The sequence below is a fragment of the Bufo bufo genome, chromosome 2, assembly GCF_905171765.1.
Source record: "Bufo bufo chromosome 2, aBufBuf1.1, whole genome shotgun sequence".
Classification (NCBI taxonomy): Eukaryota; Metazoa; Chordata; class Amphibia; order Anura; family Bufonidae; genus Bufo; species Bufo bufo.
Window position 1 is genome coordinate 715,718,754 of NC_053390.1, and position 24,094 is coordinate 715,742,847.

A 24,094-nucleotide genomic window follows, 5' to 3' on the forward strand; every position below is an offset into this window, starting at 1 on the left:
GGTTGAAGATAGTGGCCATCGTCTTTCGTTGTACCTTCCACATAGAGTAGCTGGTATTTAATGGATATTTGTGGGGTTCCTCTGGCCTCTGCCCGGCAATACACCACTCCACTTTGGTTGTAACTGGGGTGCTGGTAAATAAAACCTTTCTTTACATCGTAGGAAATGCTTGTGCCATCAGCCTTTATTTCTTCAGCTGGAAACTCTCTGTGTAGGGTGACTTTAGCAGATGCAGTGGTCACACGACATGGGATGACAGCTGGCTTATCTGGGTTCATGTAGACAATCTCAAAGTAACTTGGAGATGGTACGAAGAGTTCTCCTTTATCTGCAACAAAAAGAGAATTCATTTGAAAATTATTCAATGCAACTAGTCTAATGTCTGTCAGCAGATTTGTACTTATGAAACTGCCAACTGGCTGCCTTATTGCATGTGCGCTTGTCAGCTGAAGGCATCTGTGCTGGTCCCATGTTCATATGTGCCTGCACTTTATTATATGCAGATGAGCCTCTAGGGGCAATGAGTTGCCGTTACTGCTAGAGGCTCAGCTCTCTGTGCAGCTGCTGCACCGTCTCCACTTTGACAGGGCCAGGCCACGTAAACATGGTCACACCTGGCCTTGACTTTTCCTAAAGTCAATCAAAGTGCAGTAGTTGCAACAGGTCAGCCAGTTTCATAGGTACAAATCTGCTGACCGATGCCCTTTAAGTAAACCTGGTAGTGGGATAAGGAATATTATAATATTTAGGTGTCTACTGACCCCCTAGGATTGATTGTGTCTAGAGATAGTGAATCAAATTCATTATGAATTTCCTCCCCCAAAAAATTAAGAGTCGAAAACTTTTACATTTAGTTTACGAAAAAATGCTCAAAATGGAGACCGCAATTTTACAGATCAGAAGACAGAGAAGAAGGCTGGCCACAGCAAATGGTCACGTGACGCAAGGGGAGCAGATCAGCTCTGTGGCCAGCGATTGGCTGCAGTTGCGTCAAAATGGAAGTTTACATCCTGGGAGCAAAGCGGAGCAGCTGAGGCCAGAGAGAGCAGGAGCCAGAGTGGGGAAGCAGGTAAGTATGCTTCTCTTCACAGGTGGATTTGCCAAAACCCTAAAAGGTGCATAACCTCATTAAGGGGAAGGCCAGTTAGTGAGATCTATTGTGAAATTATTACAATAGAATACAGCTAACTATGAAGCCACAGACGGTTGTGAAATCATCATAATAGTACACAACTAAGGTTAAAGATGATCAGTATCAAACCCAGACCGACAATCTGGCAGGCCAGGCAAATTCCCAGTGGCCTGCTCTAGAAGGTAAAAACGTGGTCCTCTGGGTCCACTCTTCTTTAATCCAGTCCCAGCAGTTAAATTGTATAATTAATGTACTGTGGCAATTCCTCAGCTGTCTGCCCTGCCTGCAAAAGTCACAAATTCAGTACGGAGCTCACTGGTAGCTCTGCCTCCCTCTCCCTCTGCAACCCTTCCTCCTAATGAACAGAAGCTTCCCTGTCTGCTCTAGTAGAGCTGTAATCTGGAGCAGAGGCCCCTTCCACCAGCCATGGCCATTCTGTAGAGTGTGCAAGCAGGGCACATGGCGATCCTGCCTTCCCCTCACCTTCCTGCAGAAGCTTCTTGCAGATTGTAAGATGCTCAGTGTGGGGGCCCTATTAGGGAAATCTGCAGACACTGACACTGAGCTGTTCTGTCTGGGCTGCCTTCCTCACAGACTTCCTCACTGCTGACTGGAGGACAGGACCTGTGAGACGTCATCATGCTGAAGCACAGGTCCTGTGCTGTGCACATCCAGTCAGCAGTGAGTGTTCACCGTGGCACCATCAAATGGAGTAGGTGAGTGTTGTTGTTTTTTTGGCAGAAGCAGAGAAGGGGGAACTAATGGGTGGTATTATTCTTACTGGGGGCACTAATAGGAGGCATTATTCTTACTGGAGGGTACTAATGGGTGGATTATTCTTACTGTGGGACACTAATGGGGGCATTATTCTTACAGGAGGGCACTAATGGGGGCATTGTTCTTATTAGGGGCACTAATGGGGGCATTAGATTTACTGGGGGCACTAATGAGGCCATACCTCTTACCGGGGGCACTAATGGGAGCATTAATTCTGGAGTGCACTAATGGGGGCATTACTATTACTGGGGGGCACTAATGGGGGCATTAGTATTACTGGAGGCACTAATGGGGGCAATATTAATTCTGGGGGCGCTAATGGGGGCATTAATATTATTGGGGGGCACTAATAGGGGCACTACTATTACTGGGGGCCCTAATGAGGGGCAATATTAATTCTGGGGGGCACTAATGGGGGCATTGTTAATTCTGGGTGGCACTAATGGGGGCATTAATATTACTGGGGGGCAGTAATATTATTGGGAGCCACAGTATGACAGCGACTTAACACCCTGTGTTAAGCCACGCCCCACAGCCACACCCTTTTTGTGGTGTGGCTTAACTTGGATAGCATTTTTTGTTGGGAAAGGTGGCAACCCTAGTGTGAATGTCTGTATATATGTGTCTAGTGTGTGTGCACATATGTATATATTATAGTGTGTGTGTATATATGCAAACATGTGTGTGCACATATGTATATATTATAGTGTGTGTGTGTGTATATGCAAACATGTGTGTGCACATATGTATATATTAGTGTGTGTGTATATATGCAAACATGTGTGTGCACATATGTATATATTATAGTGTATGTGTGTATATATATGCAAACATGTGTGTGCACATATGTATATATTATAGTTTGTGTGTATATGCAAACATGTGTGTGCACATTTGTATATATTATAGTGTGTGTGTATATATGCAAACATGTGTGTGCACATATGTAAATATTAGCGTGTGTGTAGACGTAGAAAAAGGGCAGCACTCCAATAGATAAAATATCAAAAAACTTGATTTACCCATAAGGCTGTAGCAGTGTGTGTGTATATATGTATATATTATAGTTTGTGTGTGTGTATATGCAAACATGTGTGTGCACATATGTATATATTATAGTTTGTGTGTATATATGAAAACATGTGTGTGCACATATGTATATATTATAGTGTGTGTGCGTATATATATGTATAGACATAAATCCTGCTCTGTAAATATCTGGGCATATTGATGAGTACATAAGTAACCCAGTATGGGTCTCCTCCTCAGCCTGAAAAGCCTCTGGAGTAAGCATGTGATAGAGGAAATTTCATGTGAACGGGAGTAAAAATCATGTCCTGGTGCCGCAATCATGTGCCCACAAATGTGCACATGTGACTTGGAGAGAGCTAAGTCATCAGGGAATGCCGATTGGTCATGCTGTGGACAGATCCCTAATATAGTGCTCACAGGCACTTTATGTGCTGTGTCTTGCAGTGTCCCAATCCGGTGATGATGATACTGATACGGCCAAACATGTTGGGGGGACGCTCGGTAATATATCAGCTGCTGTGGTGCGATTAATACAGATGTAGCCAAGCTAAAACTCACTCTGATAACACGTTACAGTGTTATCTCGGTTATTTCGTGACAAAAGCCATTGAAATCCATGGCACTTCTGAAACCCTCGCCTATCTCCAGAATAGGCTCCCCAAAGTGAAAGAGCGTGAACTGCGTATGCACGGTGTGCTCTCCATTTAATAATTGGCGGGAGTTGAGGGCTTTATATGACCACCACCTGAACTCCACCTGGTCGTTCACACCACCCAATCACCACTCTAGTGCACCAAGGCAGTAACTCCTCTCTCCTAAAATCTCACATGGGCTGTACTAACCTCTCCCAGACTGTGCTATCTCCATCCTAACCCAGGCAGCGTTACACAAAATAACTAACTTCATCAAAACAGTGCAAACAGAAAATGACTCTGGATTTGCTTTTCCAACATTGTGTGTATCTTCCCTACAACCTTTCAGTGTCATCATAAAAGAACACAATCTAGCAATAAAGACAAAACTATTGTGAAATCATCACAATAGAAAACAACCTAGGAATAAAGGCATTTGCTATTGTGACATAATCTCTGTAGAAAGCATTGCGTAAATTAATATTCTGTCTATTGTGACATCTTCAAAACAGGACACAGCCTATGAAGAAAAGCAAACACTATTGTGACATCATCAACAGAAAACTAATAATACACGAGGACACTGCCTATTGTGACATCGCAAAAATAGAAAAAAACTTATAAATGAAGATACAGCCTTTTTTGACATCACTAGAATAGTGCACAGACCTGGAATTCCAACTGAGACATTATCAAATAGAACACATTATATATGAAGAGATAGGCAGCTGTGAGGTCTTTACAACAGAACACAGCCTATAACACCATTGTGGCATTATTGTAGCAACATTACATAGTTACATACACTGAACTGAACAAAAATATAAACGCAACACTTTCGGTTTTGCTCCCATTTTGCATGAGCTGAACTCAAAGATCTGAAACATTTTCTACATACACAAAAGACCCATTACTCTCAAATATTGGTCACAAATCTGTCTAAATCTGTGTTAGTGAGCACTTCTCCTTTGCCGAGATAATCCATCCCACCTCACTGGTGTGGCATATCAAGGTGCTGATTAGACAGCATGAATATTGCACAAGTGTGCCTTAGACTGCCCCCAATACTTTAAAAAAAATTGTACCCTCTTACAGTAGTATTGCTCTCATTGTACAACCTTCACAGTAGTTTTGTAAAGATGAGTGCCCCCTCACAGTAGTTATGCCCACATTGTGCCCCCTCACAGTAGTTATGCCCACATTGTGCCCTCTCGCAGTAGTTATGCCCACACTGTGCCCCCTCACAGTAGTTATGCCCTCTTTGTGCCTCTGCACAATAATAATTCCCATTGTTCCCCCTTCACAGTAATAATCCCCATTGTGCCCCTTCATTGTAATTATCCCCATTGTGTCCCCTTCATAGTAATAATCCTCATTGTGCCCTCTTTATAGTAATAATACCCATTGTGCCCCCTTAATAGTAGTAATGCCCACTGTGCTTGTAATGCCATCTTTGCCCCCTCCATAGTAGAAATGCCCACTGTTCCCCCTTCACAGTAATAATGCCCACTGTGCTCCTTCACAGTAATAATGCCCACTGTGCCCCCTTCACAGTAATAATGCCCACTGTACCCCCTTCATAGTAATAATGCCCATTGTGCCCCTTCACAATAATAATGCCCATTGTGCCTCTTTAATAGTAGTAATGCCCACTGTAGTAGTAATACCCTCTGTGCCCCCTCCATAGTAGAAATCTCCATTGTACCCCCTTCACAGTAATAATGCCCACTGTGCCCCCTTCACAATAATAATGTCCTCTGTGCCCCCTTCATTGTAGTAATGATCTCTGGCTCTGTGCCCCCTCCATAGTAGAAATGTCCATTGTGCCCCTTTAACATTAGTAATGCCCTCTGTGCCCCCTCCATAGTAGTAATGCCCTCTGTGCCCCTTTCACATTAGTAATGCCCTCTGTGCCCCCTCCATAGTAGTAATGCCCTCTGTGCCCCATCCATAGTAATAAAGTCCTCTGTGCCCCCTCCATAGTAATAAAGTCCTTTGTGCCCCCTCCATAGTAATAAAGCCCTCTGTGCCCCCCTCCATAGTAATAAAGCCCTCTGTGTCCCCTCTGTAAAAGAAAAAACAAACAAACAAACAAACACATTAACTACTCACCTTGTCCCATTCCTGAAGCTCACATACCTCTCTTCCCTGCAGGCACAGATCGCTCTGCAGCACCGTGGGCGTAGCTTATGCAGATTTCTGGGCTGCAGGCTCCGCCCACATATGCTGGCAGCACGATCTGTGTCTGCAGGCTGAATGGTGGAGCGGGGAGAAGTCTTCCTGCTTCACCATTCTGTGCGCCACCGGTCTGAAGGAGGGGAGGAGTGCGGGAGCTGAGCGGTGAGGGACAGGACCGCAGCTACCAGCGCTCCAGCAATGAGCGCTTCCATCTGTATTGATGGAAGTGCTCATTGCTTGTGGCAGCCCCCTGACAGCCTGCACCCGGGGTGGACCGCCCCCATGCCCCCCCCCCCTTAGTATGCCACTGCCACACATAAACGTCCAATAGGTCATGGTCCATCTCAGGCCCTCTCCATAAGAGAAGGGGCTCCCATAAACCAATCCAGTCCCTCCGAGCCAGAAGGCTCCTGCAAGGGACCAGGACTAGCGGTCATCCCACAGCCGAAGCTAAAGAAGTGCCAGTCTTGCTCTGGCTGCCAGCCCAGGTGTTGACCAAGAGCCAGAAGTCTAGGTCTGGTCTCTCCCCAGAGGGAGAACCAAGGGGTTTGCATGGGGCTGAGGAACCAGATTGCCACACCTCCATCGACTAGACCCCAGGAAGGGGTACCTATAAGAGCGCTGCAACCCTGACAAACAAACGTGCAAAGTTAACATATAGTGAACAAAAAATAAATAGTGAATGTGTGTCCGTTACAGCCAGGAAATTTCACCAGAATTATTAAAATTAATCTTCTTACACCAGGCCGTAAAGCCGGCAAAGATAGAGATGAGTGTGCTCAAAATGTGAGAAAGTGAAGTTTGTGCAAATGTGCCATCGCTGCCCAGTGAGTTCAGGTACCCCAGGGTCACCACTCCTGGGGCACTTCTGCACCTCGGGCTTTCAAACATCTCAGCCTATGGTCACCTAACATATGGTACTAATGGCCAAAGGCATAGGGATGGTCGACCTGTGGCTCTCCAGCTGGAGTAAAACTACAATTCCCACCATGCCCTGCTGTAGGTTGATAGTTGTTGACAGTCTTGGCATGCTGGGATTGGAAGTTTGGAACAGCTGGAGAGACGCAGGATGGACATCCCTGGCATAGACCCTAGGGTCCTCCATATGGTGCTCTGTTCACTTGATCTTAAGGTCCCTCTACACGGGACTATGTACAAGCAGATTGTTGGGAAGGGTTCATTCCAGACAATCCTCTGACCTCTAGCGGAGGAGACCACTGCATTTACATGTAGCGATCTCCTCCAGAGTATGGGGAAGAGCAATCGCTAATGCCATCACTCTTCCCCATACAGACTTGTTTAAGCATCAAAATATGCCATCGGGAAACAAGGATTTTTGTGCTGCACAAACAATCCAATTGGGTAATTGGCGGTGCATTTACACTGCCAGATCATCGCTAATGAGCATTACTATGAACGATCTGTTCAATTTTCGGCCCGTGTAAAGGGCCCTTTACCCAAAAGGCAGAGAAGCTTACTTGAAAGTTTCGTCCTTGATGGCTCTTTACAATTTACTGTCACAATAAATGGCAATGAGGTGCCTAAAGTCTTCCTGTGATTCCTTAGGGAGAGTTCCTGTTCAGATGTTTCCATTGGCATATCCTGCTTAGTTCCAGGTTCAGTGCTTGGGTCACTCTTCTATAAACTCCCCTGATTATGCATATTTAATGTAATGATGTTCAGCTCTGCCGGTCAGCTTCAGACAATGCACTGGATTAATAGCTAAACCTAATTAAGGAAATAGGAAAAATGCTATTTCTATTCCAGTGAGGATCTTTTTTCATTTTTGGTGAACTGGCGATTGTGGAGATAATAGCTTTACTCTTAGGAGTCTGAAACTTAGCAAAAGAATCCCTGCTTCCTGTTCCAACCACTTTATTGTAGGCATGGGCAAGGAGTCAAAGACCTCTGACATTAGTTGTGTTTGCTCAGAAAACTTCTCCATCAAATATGGTGTGTTCTAAAACAATGAGGCTGAAGTGAAGAAAATGGGAGTAACTTCAACCTCTAGCACCACTGCTGACCAGCACAATAAACAGCCTATTAGGACTGCATTGTCCCCTTCATTGCTTACCTAAGTGCAATAACTCATCTGTATGAACGGCTGCGTGTGGAACTACAGCTCTGCAGCCCCTTCACTGTGCTAATGGACTGGGGTTCTGCAGATTAGACCCCAGCTGATGAAGCATTGATGATCTATCTTAAAGTCTTGGAGAATCCTCTTAAAATAACACAAGTGATCTCAGCTAAAGGGAAATTTATTCCGGTAGTTCTAATAAATGACAACCACATTAACCAGTTAACAGTTTTCCCAGAGCGCAGCACAGGCTGTGGTAAAAGGACTTAACTGAATAGGAACGAGACGCCCCATAGTGAATGGGATGGCTTCTCGTATTTACACCTGCTCAACACTGCTGTTGCAATGGCGAGCAAGTAAGCAATGAAGAGAAGGCTACTTGCACGCCTTCTCCTCAACCAGCTGATTGGCAAGGGTGCCGAGTTTTGGGCCCCCGTCTATATGATATTGATGACCTATCCTGAGAATAATTCATCATTAAAAATAACTTGGACTACCCCTTTAAATAGAACTATTATGGAGTTGCTGGTATCAAGGTGTGTGTGTTGGAGGGCATCATTACACACAACCCTCCATATGTTCAAACAGGGAACCTTAACAGCCCATACATGCAGTGGTGATATCCTCCGACAGTATGTCTGGTTGTTTACAGATACAAAAATATCCACTTCCAAGCATGCCCACGCAGATCTGCTTTCAGTGGATGATATTTAGTGTACAAATACCTGAAAAGAGAGGATATCAGGTGCTTGAAGTGGCCAGCTGATTCCCAGATTTAAACCCTATTGTGTATGCATGAACAGCGTCTTGGATAGCATCAGCAGCTCTAGAAAGCTTTTGTGCAATATTGGAGGTACAGTATCTCACAAAAGTGAGTACACTCCTCACATTTTTGTAAATATTTTATTACATCTTTTTATGGGACAACACTGAAGAGATGACACTTTGATACAATGTGAAGTAGTCAGTGTACAGCTTTTAAAACCGTGTAAATTTGGTGTGAGCACAGTGAATACACCCCTAAGTGAAAATGGCTAAATTGTGTCATGTGACTCGGAAATGTTAAAAGGTCTCAGATGTGAATGGGGAGCAGGTCTGTTACATTTGGTGTTATCGCTCTCCCACTCTCTCATACCGGTCATTGCAAGTTTAACATGGCATCTCATGGCAAAGAACTTCCCGAGGATCTGAAAAAAAAAAAAATTATTGCTCTACATAAAGATGGCCTAGGGCCTAAAGTATAATGCAACGTGCAAGTCCGCAGGGGTAGAACACGTGAGGTTCACGGTGGGCCGGAATATACATACAGTTCATTGGTTACTCACGGTTTAACAGTCGCCTCCCTGGGCCAGCAGTGCAGTGAAGAGGAGAACAGCACTGGATTCTCCGGGGGCACACTCGGTTACAGGGGACACCAGCCAGGTGGTGATTGAGGTGCCCTTGATGGTGGATGGTTGCTGAGTGCTTATGCGGCTGGGCCCCTGGTTTAGGTTTTGTCGTGACGCCAGCACCTTGATGGTGCAAAATGTTGAGAGTAATAGTGGTGTTGAATTAGAAGAATGAGGCAGGTTTAAATCCAACTGGGAGCTTTACTATAACCACGCTCTTAATAACAGTTTACATCCAGTTATTAACCACCTCAGCCCCCCTAGCTTAAACACCCTTAATGACCAGGCCACTTTTTACACTTCTGACCTACACTACTTTAACCGTTTATTAATCGGTCATGCAACTTACCACCCAAATGAATTTTACCTCCTCTTCTTCTCACTAATAGAGCTTTCATTTGGTGGTATTTCATTGCTGCTGACATTTTAACTTTTTTTGTTATTAATCGAAATTTAACGATTTTTTTGCAAAAAAATGACATTTTTCACTTTCAGTTGTAAAATTTTGCAAAAAAAAACGACATCCATATATAAATTTTTCTCTAAATTTATTGTTCTACATGTCTTTTATTAAAAAAAAATGTTTGGGTAAAAAAAAAAAATGGTTTGGGTAAAAGTTATAGCGTTTACAAACTATAGTACAAAAATTTAAATTTCCGCTTTTTGAAGCAGCTCTGACTTTCTGAGCACTTGTCATGTTTCCTGAGGTTCTACAATGGCCAGACAGTACAAACACTCCACAAATGACCCCATTTCGGAAAGTAGACACCCTAAGGTATTCGCTGATGGGCATAGTGAGTTCATAGAACTTTTTATTTTTTGTCACAAGTTAGCGGAAAATGATGATTTTTTTATTTAATTTTTTTTCTTACAAAGTCTCATATTCCACTAAATTGTGACAAAAAATATAAAATTCTAGGAACTCGCCATGCCCCTCACGGAATACCTTGGGGTGTCTTCTTTCCAAAATGGGGTCACTTGTGGGGTAGTTATACTGCCCTGGCATTCTAGGGGCCCTAATGTGTGGTAAGGAGTTTGAAATCAAAATCTGTAAAAATTGGCCGGTGAAATCCGAAAGGTGCTCTTTGGAATGTGGGCCCCTTTGCCCACCTAGGCTGCAAAAAAGTGTCACACATGTGGTATCTCCGTACTTAGGAGAAGTTGGGCAATGTGTTTTGGGGTGTCTTTTTACATATACTCATGCTGGGTGAGAGAAATATCTCGGCAAAAGACAACTTTTCCCATTTTTTATACAAAGTTGGCATTTGACCAAGATATTTATCTCACCCAGCATGGGTATATGTAAAACGACACCCCAAAACACATTGCCCAACTTCTCCTGAGTACGGCGATACCAGATGTGTGACACTTTTTTGCAGCCTAGATGCGCAAAGGGGCCCACATTCCTTTTATGAGGGCATTTTTAGACATTTGGATCCCAGACTTCTTCTCACGCTTTAGGGCCCCTAGAATGCCAGGGCAGTATAAATACCCCACATGTGACCCCATTTTGGAAAGAAGACACCCCAAGGTATTCAATGAGGGGCATGGCGAGTTCATAGAAATATTTTTTTTTTGGCACAAGTTAGCGGAAATTGATATATATTTTTTTTTCTCACAAAGTCTCCCTTTCCGCTAACTTGGGACAAAAATTTCAATCTTTCATGGACTCAATATGCCCCTCACGGAATACCTTGGGGTGTCTTCTTTCCGAAATGGGGTCACATGTGGGGTATTTATACTGCCCTGGCATTCTAGGGGCCCTAAAGCGTGAGAAGAAGTCTGGAATATAAATGTCAAAAATTTTTTACGCATTTGGATTCCGTGAGGGGTATGGTGAGTTCATGTGAGATTTTATTTTTTGACACAAGTTAGTGGAATATGAGACTTTGTAAGAAAAAAAAATAAAAATTCCGCTAACTTGGGCCAAAAAAATGTCTGAATGGAGCCTTACAGGGGGGTGATCAATGACAGGGGGGTGATCAATGACAGGGGGGTGATCAGGGAGTCTATATGGGGTGATCACCCCCCTGTCATTGATCACCCCCTATAAGGCTCCATTCAGATGTCCGTATGTGTTTTGCGGATCCGATCCATGTATCAGTGGATCCGTAAAAATCATACGGACATCTGAATGCAGCCTTACAGGGGGGTGATCAATGACCGGGGGGTGATCAATGACATGGGGGTGATCAGGGAGTCTATATGGGGTGATCACCCCCCTGTAAGGCTCCATTCAGATGTCCGTATGTGTTTTGCGGATCCGATCCATGTATCAGTGGATCCGTAAAAATCATACGGACATCTGAATGCAGCCTTACAGGGGGGTGATCAATGACAGGGGGGTGATCAATGACAGCGGGGTGATCAGGGAGTCTATATGGGGTGATCACCCCCCTGTAAGGCTCCATTCAGATGTCCGTATGTGTTTTGCGGATCCGATCCATGTATCAGTGGATCCGTAAAAATCATACGGACGTCTGAATGGAGCCTTACAAGGGGGTGATCAATGACAGGGGGGTGATCAGGGAGTCTATATGGGGTGATCACCCCCCTGTAAGGCTCCATTCAGACGCCTGTATGTGTTTTGCGGATCCGATCCATGTATCCGTGGATCCGTAAAAAACATACGGACATCTGAATGCAGCCTTACAGGGGGGTGATCAATGACAGGGGGGTGATCAATGACAGGGGGGTGATCAGGGAGTCTATATGGGGTGATCACCCCCGTCATTGATCACCCCCCTGTAAGGCTCCATTCAGACGTCCGTATGCGTTTTGCGGATCCGATCCATGTATCAGTGGATCCGTAAAAATCATACGGACATCTGAATGGAGCCTTACAGGGGGGTGATCAATGACAGGGGGGTGATCAATGACAGGGGGGTGATCAGGGAGTCTATATGGGGTGATCAGGGGGTTCATAAGGGGTTAATAAGTGACAGGGGGGGTGTAGTGTAGTGTAGTAGTGTTTGGTGCTACTTTACTGAGCTACCGGTGTCCTCTGGTGGTCGAGCCAAACAAAAGGGACAACCAGAGGACCAGGTAGCAGGTATATTAGACGCTGTTATCAAAACAGCGTCTAATATACCTGTTAGGGGTTAAAAAAAATCGCATCTCCAGCCTGCCAGCGAACGATCGCCACTGGCAGGCTGGAGATCCACTCGCTTACCTTCCGATCCTGTGAACGCGCGCGCCTGTGTGCGCGCGTTCACAGGAAATCTCGCGTCTCGCGAGATGACGCGTAGATGCGTGACTGTGCGCATGGCTGCCGCCTCCGGAACGCGATCCTGCGTTAGGCGGTCCGGAGGCGGTTAAACAGCCTCTGATACACATACAAGTTGGATGTGATTAATCCCAGTAACAGGCTGTTCTGGTGGTATTGTGTCAGGCTAGGGTAGTAAGTTAGGTACTCACTGATATTCAGTTCCTTAATCTGGTTCTGTTTCTCCAGCTCTTTAATGGTGAGGCTGCCCGAAGCTAGTAATTCCTTCACCTTGAATCCAAAGGTCCTTGAAGCCTGAATAAATGGCTGTTGTCCTTTGTGTTTATCTCCACTCCGTTTCTCTTGCACTCTCACTACTTCACTTCCCACTTCTCCTCTCAACTGACTTAACTCCCTAACTAGGCCTGAACTACCCTATTTATACTGTGTTGATACCCCCATCTAGTGGTGGATGTAGGTAGTGCATTTGACAGCCTGGTAAAAAGGAATATCACAGGATAACACAATACAGCATGATATTACAGATGATAACAAAAAGCTTTTGCAGTTCCCACATAAGCTTGTGGGATGCTGCAATAAGAAGATTGCCAACACCCTGAAACTGAGCTGCAGCACGGTGGCCAAGACCATACAGCGGTTTACCAAGACAGGATGCATTCAGAACAGGCCTCCCCATGGTCGACCAAAGAAGTTGAGTGCAGCTGCTTAGAGTCATATTCAGAGGTTGTCTTTTCATAGACGTATGAGTGCTGCCAGCATTGCTGCAGAGGGTAAAGGGATGGAGAGGTCAGCTTGTCAGTGCTCAGACCATACGCTGCACACTGCATCAAATTGGTCTGCATGGCTATAGCCCCCGAAGACAGCCTTTTCTAAAGATGATGCACAAGAAAGCCTGAAAACAGTTTGCTGAAGACAAGGATTACTGGAACAATGTCCTATAGTCTGATGAGACCAAGATAAACTTATTATGGTGTCAAGCGTGTGTGGTGGCAACCAGGTGAGGAGTGCAAAGACAATTGTGTCTTGCCTACAGTCAAGCAGGATGGTAGGAGTATCATGGTTTGCGGCTGCATGAGTGCTGCAGACAGCTACATTTCATTGAGGGAACCATGATTGCCAACATGTACTGTGACATACGGAAGCAGAACATGATCCCCTCCCTTCATAAACTGGGCACAGGGCAGTATTCCAAATGATAGCGACTCTCACACACCTCCAAGACGACCACTGCCTTGCTAAAGAAACTGAGGGTAAAGGTGCTGGACTGGCCAAGCATGTCTACAGACCTAAACCCTATTGAGCATCTTTGGGGCATCCTCAAACAGAAGGCGGAAGAGCACAAGGTCTCTAACATCCACCAGCTCCATGATGTCATCATGGAGGAGTGGAAGAGGATTCCAGTGGAAATCTGTGAAGCTTTAGTGAACTCCATGCCCAAGAGAGTTAAGGCTGTGCTGGAAAATGATGGTGGCCACACAAAATATTGACACTTTGGGCACAATTTGGCCATTTTCACTTAGGGGTGCACTCACTTTTGTTGCCAGCGGTTTAGACATTAATGCCTGTGTGTTGAGTTATTTTGAGGGCACACCAAATTTACACTGTTATACAAGCTGTACACTGACTACATTGTATCAAAGTGTCATATTTTTAGTGTTGTCCAATGAAAAGATAGAATAAAATATTTACAAAAATGCGAGGGGTGTACTCACTTATGTTAGATACTGTATATACCGCTAGCACTACTAGGCAGACAATGTAGTGCACAGTATGCCAGTGCAATGTACTGCAGGCGGTGTTCTGCAGGGTGGGCATGCAGTGCTGGCCCACTGCATAAGGGTTAAAAAATGTTGCTTTCATGTAATAAACTTGATTTGCGCTGGAGATTGCAAAAAGGGTTAATTGGCCCTTAGAGATAGTTAATAGGGGGGTTGTGTGACCCTTCATATAGGGAGAGGATTAGACTTGGTATTGGAGTGAGTTATGACTGAGACAGTGAGAGAGGAAGCAAGCTAGAAGCAGCCAGCACGGGAATAAAGAGAGAGACAGGGACTACCAGCCTCTGAGGAAGCAATTCAGAGTACAATGGAGCATATCAGCCACTGAGAGGAGGTATGTGCTAAAAAGACTGTGGATTTAACCTCTGTAAAGATTTTTGACTCCATAACACATTTTTCTGGGAGAATTTGGAGCTCAAGCACCCAGGCATTCTTTAAAGGCAGACTGGCCATCTGCTACAGGACAACACCCTTCAGCTGGGCATTGGCCAAAAAGAGAGAGAAAATACAGATATATATTGGAAGACTGAGTCTAAAAGATAACACCTAGGCCTGTTTACCACATTTGCAGCCTCCAGAACTCTAGGAACTGTGGAAATTGCAAGACATGTAAGATCTGCTAGTTCAGGCATGATAAAACCTGTGACTACTACTGCGGATATGTGAATTTAAACTCTGCCACTGTTATTGTGTAACACCCCAGAGTTGCATTACCACCTTTGTACCTTGCTACTGTCTCCTATGGTTAACCACGTGTCATCCTATGTATTAATTTCCAGGTCCTGCAAAATGCGTATTTATATTTCTTATTTTGTAACTGTTCAATTGTAATGTGCCTGGTTCACCAGCAGGTGGCAGCATAAATGGCAGAGCTACAGGAACATAGAATGGAACTTTTTTTTCTATTCTACCACCTCCCTCTGTGGTGTGGTGGGCGTGTCCCACTTGCTGCAGGGAGGGAGGAGTCCTAGTTAGAAGAGAGTCTGCAGGAGGCTGAAGACCTAGGGGGTTATAGGGCTAGGGGTCCCTTTAAGGTGTTTTAAGGGAGTTTTTGTCATGACGCCAGTTGCATTTCAGCCCCCTAAGTCCCCCTAAGTAGATGGTGATGGTGGAACCCAGGTGTAGGAATGCCAGAGTGGTATAAGGGTTGCCTATAATGTCCCTTTAGGTGTGGCTGTGCACTTGTCATGGTGCTCCTAACTGGATATTCGGGAACCCCAGGAGTGGTCGCTCGTCACAGAAGAAAAGATAGTTGTTGAAGGGGATGAAGAAATGAGTTGAGTCCAGACTTGTATTAAAGTTAAAAACAGCTTTGCTTCAATAAACTTGCATCAGAGAACAATCGTTCAGCTTTATCTTGGTTACCAGCAGGTTTTGGCATAAATTCTGGCAGGCAAACACATTTGGATCTGCTACATCTGTCACTCTTTAGCTCTGCTGTGCTATCAGGATTAAAACTTTTCCTCTCTACTGTACTTAGCTTGCTGTAGTCTGACTCTGTCTTTATCTTGATCTGTATCTTTTATCTTTATCCAGGGAACCTTTCTTCCTGGCTTCTGAGGCTCTTTGCTCTTTTCTCTCTTGTTCCAGCAGAGCTAATGATGCTCTACTAGCTTTGGTAGGGCGCGTCCAGCAGGGACGAGGGCCTGCTTCTTACCCCAAAGAGGGGATCCTCTAGACTCGACCTCTAGAAGGGGTAGGTTAGACTGACTTTCACTAACTAAACTCCTCCCTCTCTAGAGAGGGCTAGAATGGATAGAAGGTTTTATTCTAGGTAAACTAGCTCTGCCAAGCCTGCTGCCACCTGCTGGTTAACCAGGCACATTACATGTTAATATCACATTACAGGGAAATGGGAATACACATTTTGCAGACCCTGGCAATAAATACACATGATGACCATATATTAACCACAACCGATAGTAGAGAGGCGCAAAAGGTGGTAATGCCACTCTGGGGAGTTACAAGTCGAGCTTTATCCCCTGCCAAGGGAGGGTGTGCAGCAGGTGACGTGCCTTGCCAAGGCATCTGGAGCACCTTCAGCTCCGCTGGATATGGAGGCAAAAGCTGGAAGCCTCTAAAGCCAGGAGTAAAGTCCCCTGGACAAAGCTAGAGACAGATCAGAAAAGACCACAGAAAGTAAAGTACAGCATAAAGGAGGAAGCTGAGTTCTATAGCCATCCTGTCAGTACAGCAGAGCCAGAGAGAAACTGATGTAAGTGAGTTGAGATTGTTTGCCTGCCTCAGTTAATACCAAAGCCTGCTGGAAACCAAGACAAAGCCTGCAAATCATTTGGAGAAACGTTTATTGGGAGTTAAGCTGTTATCAACTTCATAACAAGGTCTGGACTCAATTTATTTCATCATCCCCTTTATCAACTACCCCCTATTCACTGCTTCGGAGGCAACGCCTGGGGTTCCAACGTATCCAGGTAGGAGCACCGTGACACGTGCACAACACTCAAAGGGACATAGTAGGCTACCCTATACCACTCTGGCATTCCTACACCTGAGTACCATTCACTACATCACTGAAAAGGGGCACTGTGCCCTTGTTGCTTCATGGCAACTAGCATCACGAAAAACAAACACTTAGCTAACATCTTAAATGGGCCCCAGTGCATCCCCCAGACTTCCATTGCAATTGCCAGTATGGAACTTATCTGGTCCAAAACCCAGCCTTGTCGTTGCATGCACCAACACCTGCATTATCTTGGTATTGCATTGTCTTGACTGATTTTCACGAGGACCCTGCTTTGCACCACAACATCAATATCAAAGGCACACCGAACCACCACCAGGAAGTTGAAACCCCAAAACCAGGGTGTGCCAGAGTGAGAACTGCAACCATGAGTACTACCATCCTCATCATTGCCACTACCACCACCACTCCTGCCCTCTACCCTACTACATTCCTGGGCTTGTTGCAGTCGCATTGAATATAGCCTTGCTGATGACTGACCTCCAGAGAGCGTTTTTTATTTCATGACCACAGTGGCATTATGTAGCAGTCTTAGGCTACTTTCACACTAGCGTTCGGAGCGGATCCGTCTGATGTTTTATCAGACGGATCCGCTCCGATAATGCAGACGTTCGCATCCGTTCAGAACGGATCCGTCTGCATTATAACTTAGAAAATTTTCTAAGTGTGAAAGTAGCCTGAGCGGATCCGTTCAGACTTTACATTGAAAGTCAATGGGGAACGGATCCGCTTGAAGATTGAGCCATATGGTGTCATCTTCAAGCGGATCCGTCCCCATTGACTTCCATTATAACTCTGGACGGATCCGCTCGCCTCCGCACGGCCAGGCGGACACCCGAACGCTGCAAGCAGCGTTCAGGTGTCCGCTCGCTGAGCGGAGCGGAGGCTGAGCGCTGGCAGGCGGATGCATTCTCAGTGGATCCGCCTCCATTGAGAATGCATCAGGGCCGTCCAGCTGCGTTCAGGACCGCTCGTGAGCCCCTTCAAACGGAGCTCACGAGCGGACACCTGAACGCTAGTGTGAAAGTAGCCTTACTTGTGTCTGTCCTACTGCAGCCTGTCAGCACTTCCCCCACTGCCACCCCCTCCAGGCTGGCTGGTATCTCAGCAATGAAGGGAGGGAGGGCTGCTTTAACCCTTCATATTTCAGGTTGTGTATCAGCTAGAAGTTTTTAAACACTACCAACATTGAAGTGCTTGCTGCTACATTGAGAGATACAGACTTTAGAAATCAGGTGGGGAGTGAAAGTTGCAGCTTGCAACTCTCACTGGGACCCATTTTTAAGAGCTGTAACTTGTGATGTATTGTGGCTAGTGCTGCGATCTTGCTCTTGTTTTAAAGCTTAGATTGCCAACTTTAAAACAATCCTACAATAAAGTCCTCAAACGTGTAACTTGTGATGTATTGTGGCTAGTGCTGCGATCTTGCTCTTGTTTTAAAGCTTAGATTGCCAACTTTAAAACAATCCTACAATAAAGTCCTCAAACGTGGCCCTCCTTCTGCAGTCACACAGCCTCGAATAATGTTTGTTCAAGATAGCACTGTTCTTTCCTGCCTTCATGAACACTTTTCGGGATGGTCAATGAGTGAGGGTGTAGGACGAGGTCCCCATACACTTAAAATAGCTGGCGGCAAAACACTGGTTCGGCTGACCGCTAATTCCAGTGACTCATAAACATGCATGAGAGAGGGGGAAAAGTGTTGCCTGATCTTTCTCCCGACTTCTCCTGTGAGGGGAGAGTCTGGTGACCTCCACACACCCAACATGGTCTGCTGATCCCACTAAAATCAGCAGGTTTGGCCACTGTTTATACGACGTACAGTACAGACCAAAAGTTTGGACACACCTTCTTATTCAAAGAGTTTTCTTTATTTTCATGACTATGAAAATTGTAGATTCACACTGAAGGCATCAAAACTATGAATTAACACATGTTGAATTATATACATAACAAACAAGTGTGAAACAACTGAAAATATGTCATATTCTAGGTTCTTCAAAGTAGCCACCTTTTACTTTGATTACTGCTTTGCACACTCTTGGCATTCTCTTGATGAGCTTCAAGAGTTAGTCCCCTGAAATGGTTTTCACTTCACAGGTGTGCCCTGTCAGGTTTAATAAGTGGGATTTCTTGCCTTATAAATGGGGTTGGGACCATCAGTTGCGTTGATGAGAAGTCAGTTGGATACACAGCTGATAGTCCTACTGAATAGACTGTTAGAATTTGTATTATGGCAAGAAAAAAGCAGCTAAGTAAAGAAAAATGAGTGGCCATCATTACTTTAAGAAATGAAGGTCAGTCAGTCAGCCGAAGAATTGGGAAAACATTGAAAGTAAGGGCTATTTGACCATGAAGGAGAGTGATGGGGTGCTGCGCCAGATGACCTGGCCTCCACAGTCACCGGACCTGAACCCAATCGAGATGGTTTGGGGTGAGCTGGACCGCAGAGTGAAGGCAAAAGGGTCAACAAGTGCTAAGCATCTCTGGGAACTCCTTCAAGACTGTTGGAAGACCATTTCAGGGGACTACTGTCACGAGGGTATCAAGAGCCACGTCTGACTCCGTTATACCCGGGGTCAGGAGGTCGCAGCGGGTGGCTGCGCGCTCTATATCTAAAGATCACGTTGTTGCTTAGTGATTGTTTTCTGTGTTTGCCTTGCTATCCTTTTTGTCTCAATCAGGGATCCGTAGCTTCTCCTCCTCAGCTGTTTCTTGTCTGCCACTCCCAACCTCCTTATATTCTCCCCTCACTCTTCTCTAGTTGCCAGTTATAGAGCTTCCTGCCTGGACATCTATACTGGCCCACTGGAGTTGTGAATCCTGGTTGTCGTTCCAGAGTGCTACCCTCCGGATCCCTGTTGGGCTTCTTGTTGTCTCCTGTTGTCGCCCACCTGGGATTATATGTTGAGTTTGTATTGTCTGTCCTTCCCTTGGTGTTTTCCTTTAGAGCTAGTGGTGCGGACTAGTGTTCCCACCGCCCTGTTCACTATCTAGGGCTCAGCTTAGGGAAAGCCAGGGCTTTAGGCACGTGATCGGCGTACGGGTGAGGAACCCGTCTAGGGACGTCAGGGCAGCCAGGTGCCAGCCGCTAGGTGAGTCAGGGGTCACCACCTTCCCTCTCACTTGGGCAGGGCCTTCCTTGTTCCCTCCCTCTGTGTCACGTATGTGATAGTCATGCCGACCGTGATAACTACCTCTTGAAGCTCATCAAGAGAATGCCAAGAGTGTGCAAAGCAGTAATCAAAGCAAAAGGTGGCTACTTTGAAGAACCTAGAATATGACATATTTTCAGTTGTTTCACACTTGTTTGTTATGTATATAATTCAACATGTGTTAATTCATAGTTTTGATGCCTTCATAGTCATGAAAATAAAGAAAACTCTTTGAATGAGAAGGTGTGTCCAAACTTTTGGTCTGTACTGTATATGGGTACTTCTACCTGTAAAACGACTAGGGAAGCGCTAAAGCACGCCCATCAGAGTCGGCGACATCACCGAACACAATGCCGGGCGGAAGCTTCCGCCCGGAAGTGTGTTATTGTAAACAAAAGAGCCCGATGCTAACATCAGGGGGGCTGTCTGGGTGAAATTAGGGGTATGAGCTCTGAACCCGGACAACCCCTTTTAGAAGAGTCAGAGACAACATTATTCATTATCTTGGACACCAGTGCATACTTTATGTAGTTGACTTTACTGATGACGAATGACTTAATAGCCACAAAGTGAATTAAATAATAAGTGATTGCATCTGGCTGCATATAATGTGATTTACTAATGATTATTGTGCCGTCACCCACTGTTTGAGATCTGGCATATACTGACACGTGGCCTCACCAGAGGAGAATGATTAGCTCTGTAGCCACCTTATCTTAGGAAACACCAGACCTTGTACTATTTTTATCAGAAGGCAATAACTGAGACGTCATTCACGACCTCCTATGTTTACTGTATAGTTGGTGAGGCGTTAGATTACATGTTATATGAAGATTGGATACAGTTGTACATAGAGAGTACATACCAGGGAAGCCAAATGTCCAGAAATTTCTGGACAGTCAGGTGTTGATTTTTTTTTGAGGCTGGTGGTACTTGTCCAGATAATTTTGGTGGTAATTATCATCATTTTACAGCTCACAGTAAATGCTGGTTCTGAGTTCTCATGAGTATATTTAGCTATAGACATGTATTACTTATAATTTGTATCATTAATTATGGTTTTGCAAATTGTTGGTAAAAAATATGTTGGCTGTCCGTGATTTTGGGATAAGTTATCCAGAAAAAAGAAAAATTCTGGTTGGCAACCCTAGTGTGTATGATTATTGGATAGGATGAATATTATTCCATTATAACACTGAGAGGGCCTTCGTTCCTCTAATTGTTACCTAGCACGAACTCGCACACAGTGATAGTCCTGTCTGATGACAGAAATGTATAACAGATTAATCTCAGTCACGCCGGCTGCAGGTACTGTCACTTCAGGTGATTTACACAGAGATTATATCTAGATGTTATTGAAATTAGTCAGGCTCCAGTCACACAAGTAAACCAGTCATGAGCCAGGTGACACTACCTAGTTCATAAAGGTTCATTTACATGGCCACCATGAGGGCTCTACATGGAGTACTGAGACCAAAGCTAATGAAAAGGGTCTAATCTCACCTGTCAGCTGCCCTCCGGTGCCCACCAGTCACTTCATGAGACTTTTATAGTTGCACATAATAAATAATGGGGGATGACATGTGAACACGTGGGGTAATATTTCACAGGCCACAGTTAGGGCCCTTTTACATAGACTGATAGAGCGGGCAATCATCAGGAGTGAGGATCACTCATTCCCAATCATCACTAGTGTAGGTGGATGAATAATTGTCACTGTGAGGAATATGGATTAATATTTACTGTCAGCCATGTCCTCACACCAACCATTTGCTAAAAGATGGCAGAGGAAATCAAGCTCCACAGGAGGGTCCTACTTCAAAGCCGCAGCCAGATAGCAGAAAACTCCTAGAAGGCCACATTTGGTTACATTTCACACCTCCAGTCAGACAGCACGGATCCTGCAGGAAAACCCCCAGCAGGAGGTATCAGCCCTTGCCAGGATCAATGATACCTCCCAGACATGTTGGCACCTACATTTCATAAGGAATTATGAATCGTCCGTCCATCGCAGGCATCATTCAGTGATCTTTTTGCGATCCTGGGGCAAAGCCAAATGTCCACGTAGTCCTGGCTTGAGGCTAGGATGCCCGGGAGGGGATATAATACATATCTCCCCATAGAAACCACATAGCGGCACCATATTTGGACTCTAGTTGTAGCCCGAACCCAGGCGGATCAATTGGGCCCGGAACCATCTGGTATGGGGCTATGAGCCCTAAGGGGTTTTATGGGTCATTTGTTCCCAGCACCAGAGAAGGAGGGGTGGACCCTACCCATAGGCGGGGAGGGGAGCGTCCAGCGACAGGTCATAAGCCCATGCAAGCCAGCGGGCGGTGTCTTTTCTCTGAAAGTGGGTCACATCATGCAATGTGTTTAGAGGGACCTGCAACTGGCTAACATCACTGCCTCCGACGTGAATACAGCTAAGAACTCATCACTACCCAAAGGACTCATATATCTGGTAAACTGACTTATTGTTCTGCTTAACCCTGTTGTACCTATATCACCTATGTCTGTAACCTCAGACCACTGTATATATTTCTCTGTGTATATTCTCTAGTGTGCCCTTAAGGCAATTAAATATATCATTTAATCTTGTGCTATCTTGTATCTCGATCACGAATCCCCACGTCTGTGTTTCGGCCTAGTTATAAGCTACTGCGGGTTGGTTTCTCACCCTATATAATCCTGAGGGCGGCCGGGCTTATATCAAACGAGAAGCTGGTGGCAGATTTCCTGGGCTGAGACAGAGCTGTTTTCACTGCAGCAGTGAAAAGGCTCTCTCAGCTTGTTGCCTCTCTGTGCCCGCGTGGACAGGAGGTGTCTGTGTAAACTGTACCAAGCTGACCTTACCTGCTCCTCGGGAGGCCGTAACGTCACGCTTTTGGTAACTCGTGACCATATAGTGTCTCGTGAGCTCGACATAGGTGACATCAAGCGGGCACGAGGCGTGGTATCCGTCACAGTCACTATGATCGTTCTTCCTGATACATTTTCATTGTTTGTCGGCAGAACATCCCTGTTTACCCAAGACAGTGTGGTGCTGACAAATGAGGATTTTCGATGCTGCATGAAAGCTGTGTTGGCTCGATTGCAGGGCGATCAGCGGCACATTTACACAGGCCAGTTATAAGAATGAGCATTCACAAAAAAGTTCCTTCCACAGGAGCCCTCATACTATGCTGCTGTGCATCTGGAGGGATAATATGATCTTTATGATTTATATTATACTTTATATCAAGTAACATCACCACAATATCCTCCTTCAGTTTTTCACTATATAAGAGATGAGTGAGGCAGTCCAGGGACCATGATTTTTTGACCACGCGAGGCCTAGATTGTTAAAGTGGTGCCCCAGTATGAGAAAATCCATGGTTTTTTTTTCTCTACTTTATCTTTAAAGGCTATGGACACCTTTGGAAGCATTTTCTACACATTTTGAGCTAAAATAATTTTTTTATTACAAAATTTCAAGTTTTCCATGTATAGCTTTAATTTGAAGACTGACAGGTTCTCCCTTCACAGTGAATCCCGTCATAGAACTGATCTGGGGACTCTGTATGCCTTATCTCTGAACTCCTAACAACTCATAAAAACTCATTCAAGCTTAATTGTTATCAAACTGAAAAGTACTGAGCTATAATGTGTGTTTATGAACTGTCAGGAGCTCAGAAGCAAGGGCTATAGACTGAGACATCAGATTTTTAGCCCAAAATAAGTAGAATGTAATAATAATAAAAACATGTCCATAGCCTTTAAGTCAGACGCAGGAATGGAAAACACAAATATCTTTGTTCCTTCTAGATTTGTTCAACTTTTTGGAAAATAAAAAGATAAGGAAAGGAACACAGAATGGAATGATGGCATGGAAAATATTCAATATTCGAAAACTACTTTTAAAGGAAGTGCCCAAGGTTAGAAAAACAGCTGCTTTTCTTCCCAAAAAAACAGCACCACTCCTGCCCACAGGTTGTGTGGTATAGCAGCACAGCCCCATTCACCTCAATTGAGCGGGACTACTTTACTGCACATAACCTATGGACAAGTGTAGTGCTGTTTTCGGAAGAAAGCAGTCATATGGCTATGGAATGGAAAGTTATAGCTTTTTCAAGACAGGGAGTAAAAATTTAAAAATGGCTCTGACAGGAAGGGGTTAAATACCCTAGCTATAATGACAAATTATATTTTTCAAGAGCATATTTAGCACAGTAAAAGCTACAGTAAAATCTTCAAT

The 24,094-nt window shown here is 44.9% G+C and overlaps 1 protein-coding gene across 1 annotated transcript in view; it reads right to left on the reverse strand.

Moving 5' to 3' along the window:
- Window positions 1–24,094, reverse strand: part of PDGFRL (platelet derived growth factor receptor like) — a 195,707-nt gene that overhangs the window by 26,154 nt on the left and 145,459 nt on the right. Inside the window, exon 4 of the mRNA XM_040418784.1 lies at window positions 35–328. Coding sequence (XP_040274718.1) covers window positions 35–328 — 294 coding nt within the window. The remainder of the gene's footprint in view (window positions 1–34; window positions 329–24,094) is intronic.